This window comes from Galeopterus variegatus, unplaced genomic scaffold, assembly GCF_000696425.1.
Source record: "Galeopterus variegatus unplaced genomic scaffold, G_variegatus-3.0.2 Scaffold9534, whole genome shotgun sequence".
Lineage (NCBI taxonomy): Eukaryota > Metazoa > Chordata > Mammalia > Dermoptera > Cynocephalidae > Galeopterus > Galeopterus variegatus.
The window spans coordinates 117,326-118,698 of record NW_007735645.1 but is presented as its reverse complement, the minus strand read 5'-3'; the positions used below and the strand labels follow the sequence as shown (position 1 = coordinate 118,698).

General features: G+C 54.2%; 1 protein-coding gene across 1 annotated transcript in view; it reads left to right on the top strand.

Annotated features, from left to right (window-relative positions):
* Positions 1-702: 702 nt before the first annotated feature.
* Positions 703-1,373, top strand: part of LOC103609371 (GDNF family receptor alpha-2) — a gene marked incomplete at its 5' end in the record, with an annotated part of 89,437 nt that continues 88,766 nt past the window's right edge. The window contains one exon of the mRNA XM_008593697.1: positions 703-786. Within this exon, the coding sequence (XP_008591919.1) occupies positions 703-786 (84 nt within the window). The remainder of the gene's footprint in view (positions 787-1,373) is intronic.

Here is a 1,373-nt window from a genome sequence, read left to right as displayed (position 1 = left end):
GACTGCTCTGTGAGGGGTGGGACTGCTCTTCCAGGAGTCAACATTGGTACTCAGGGGTGGCTAGAGTGGGTCCTGTTCTCAGGGGTCTCTGAGGACAGGGATCTGGCTTATAGGCCCCAGGCTGAGACAGGCAGTTTTGTGGCCGTGTTTGAAATCTTTTGAAACCAGGGTTTCTCAACAGCAGCTCTATTGACGTTCTGACCTGGCTCATTCGTTCTTGTGGGAAGAATCGTCCTGTGTGTTATAGGACGTTTAGCACCGTCCCTAGCCTCTAACCACTGAATGTCAGTAGCACACCCCCAAGTCATGACAACCAAAAATGTCTCCGGGCATTGCTTGTCGCCTGGGGGTCGCAGTCCCTGACAGTTGACATTAGCTGCTCTAAAGTGTGAACCGAGAGACTTTCCAGGGAGACCCCGAGCCCTTTCCAATGAAGAATTCTCTAGGACAATGTTTCTCAACTGTTTTTTCCGCAGTTATNTCGTCCTCTGGCTGGAGAGAAATAGCTTGCCCACATGAAACGTTAAACTTTTCACTCCTAACTTGCCCTAGGGTAGCACTTTTCACTCTGGGCAGGGCTGCCCACCTCTACCTCCTGATAGCACCAGCCCCAGTGGCAGAACGTTCCTCGGGTAGATTTGCTAAGTGCCAGGGAGAGTTCTGGATGGGGAACCTGTGTCTGACGCCGATTCTCTCTTCTAGGGGAGGAGTTTTATGAAGCCTCACCCTACGAGCCGGTGACCTCCCGCCTCTCGGACATCTTCAGGCTTGCTTCAATCTTCTCAGGTGAGTGGGTTCGTGCTGGGACTTGGCCAGTTGCCCCTTGTCCCTGTGGCTTGGTGGACAGGGCTCTGGGCTTGGACTCAGGCGTCCTGGGCTTCCGTTGGTTCTGCCCTGCATTGACTTAGTGCTTCCAAGCCTCAGTTCCTTGTGGGTGAAGGAGACCATAACAACCCCCTCCCTCGGTGGTTTATGGAATAAAGCATTTGTGGAAATTATTGTGCACGATGGTGTCATGGAGCAGGTCTTGAATCTGAACCTGATGTCCCTCTTGATGTTCCCTCTTTCCTGCCCCTGGCTCTTCTACTCGAGGCTTTTCTACTTGGTCAGCTTGCTTAACCTCTCTGTGCCTCAGTTTCCTCAGCTGTGAATGGGGGAGTAACAGTCCTGACCTCATGGGATTAGTGTGAGCTCTGAAGGAGCCCATGGGTGGTAGAGCCCTCAGCATGCTGCGGGCACCTATGAGTGTGCAGCTGGCCGTGGCTGTCGGTGTTAGCGCTACCACACTCCCCCGAGGGCTCTGCTCTTGAGCGCCCTGAAGGCAGCTTCCCAGGGATGAATGTCTGGTCCCCAGGCCTCTCCCCACCCCGGCC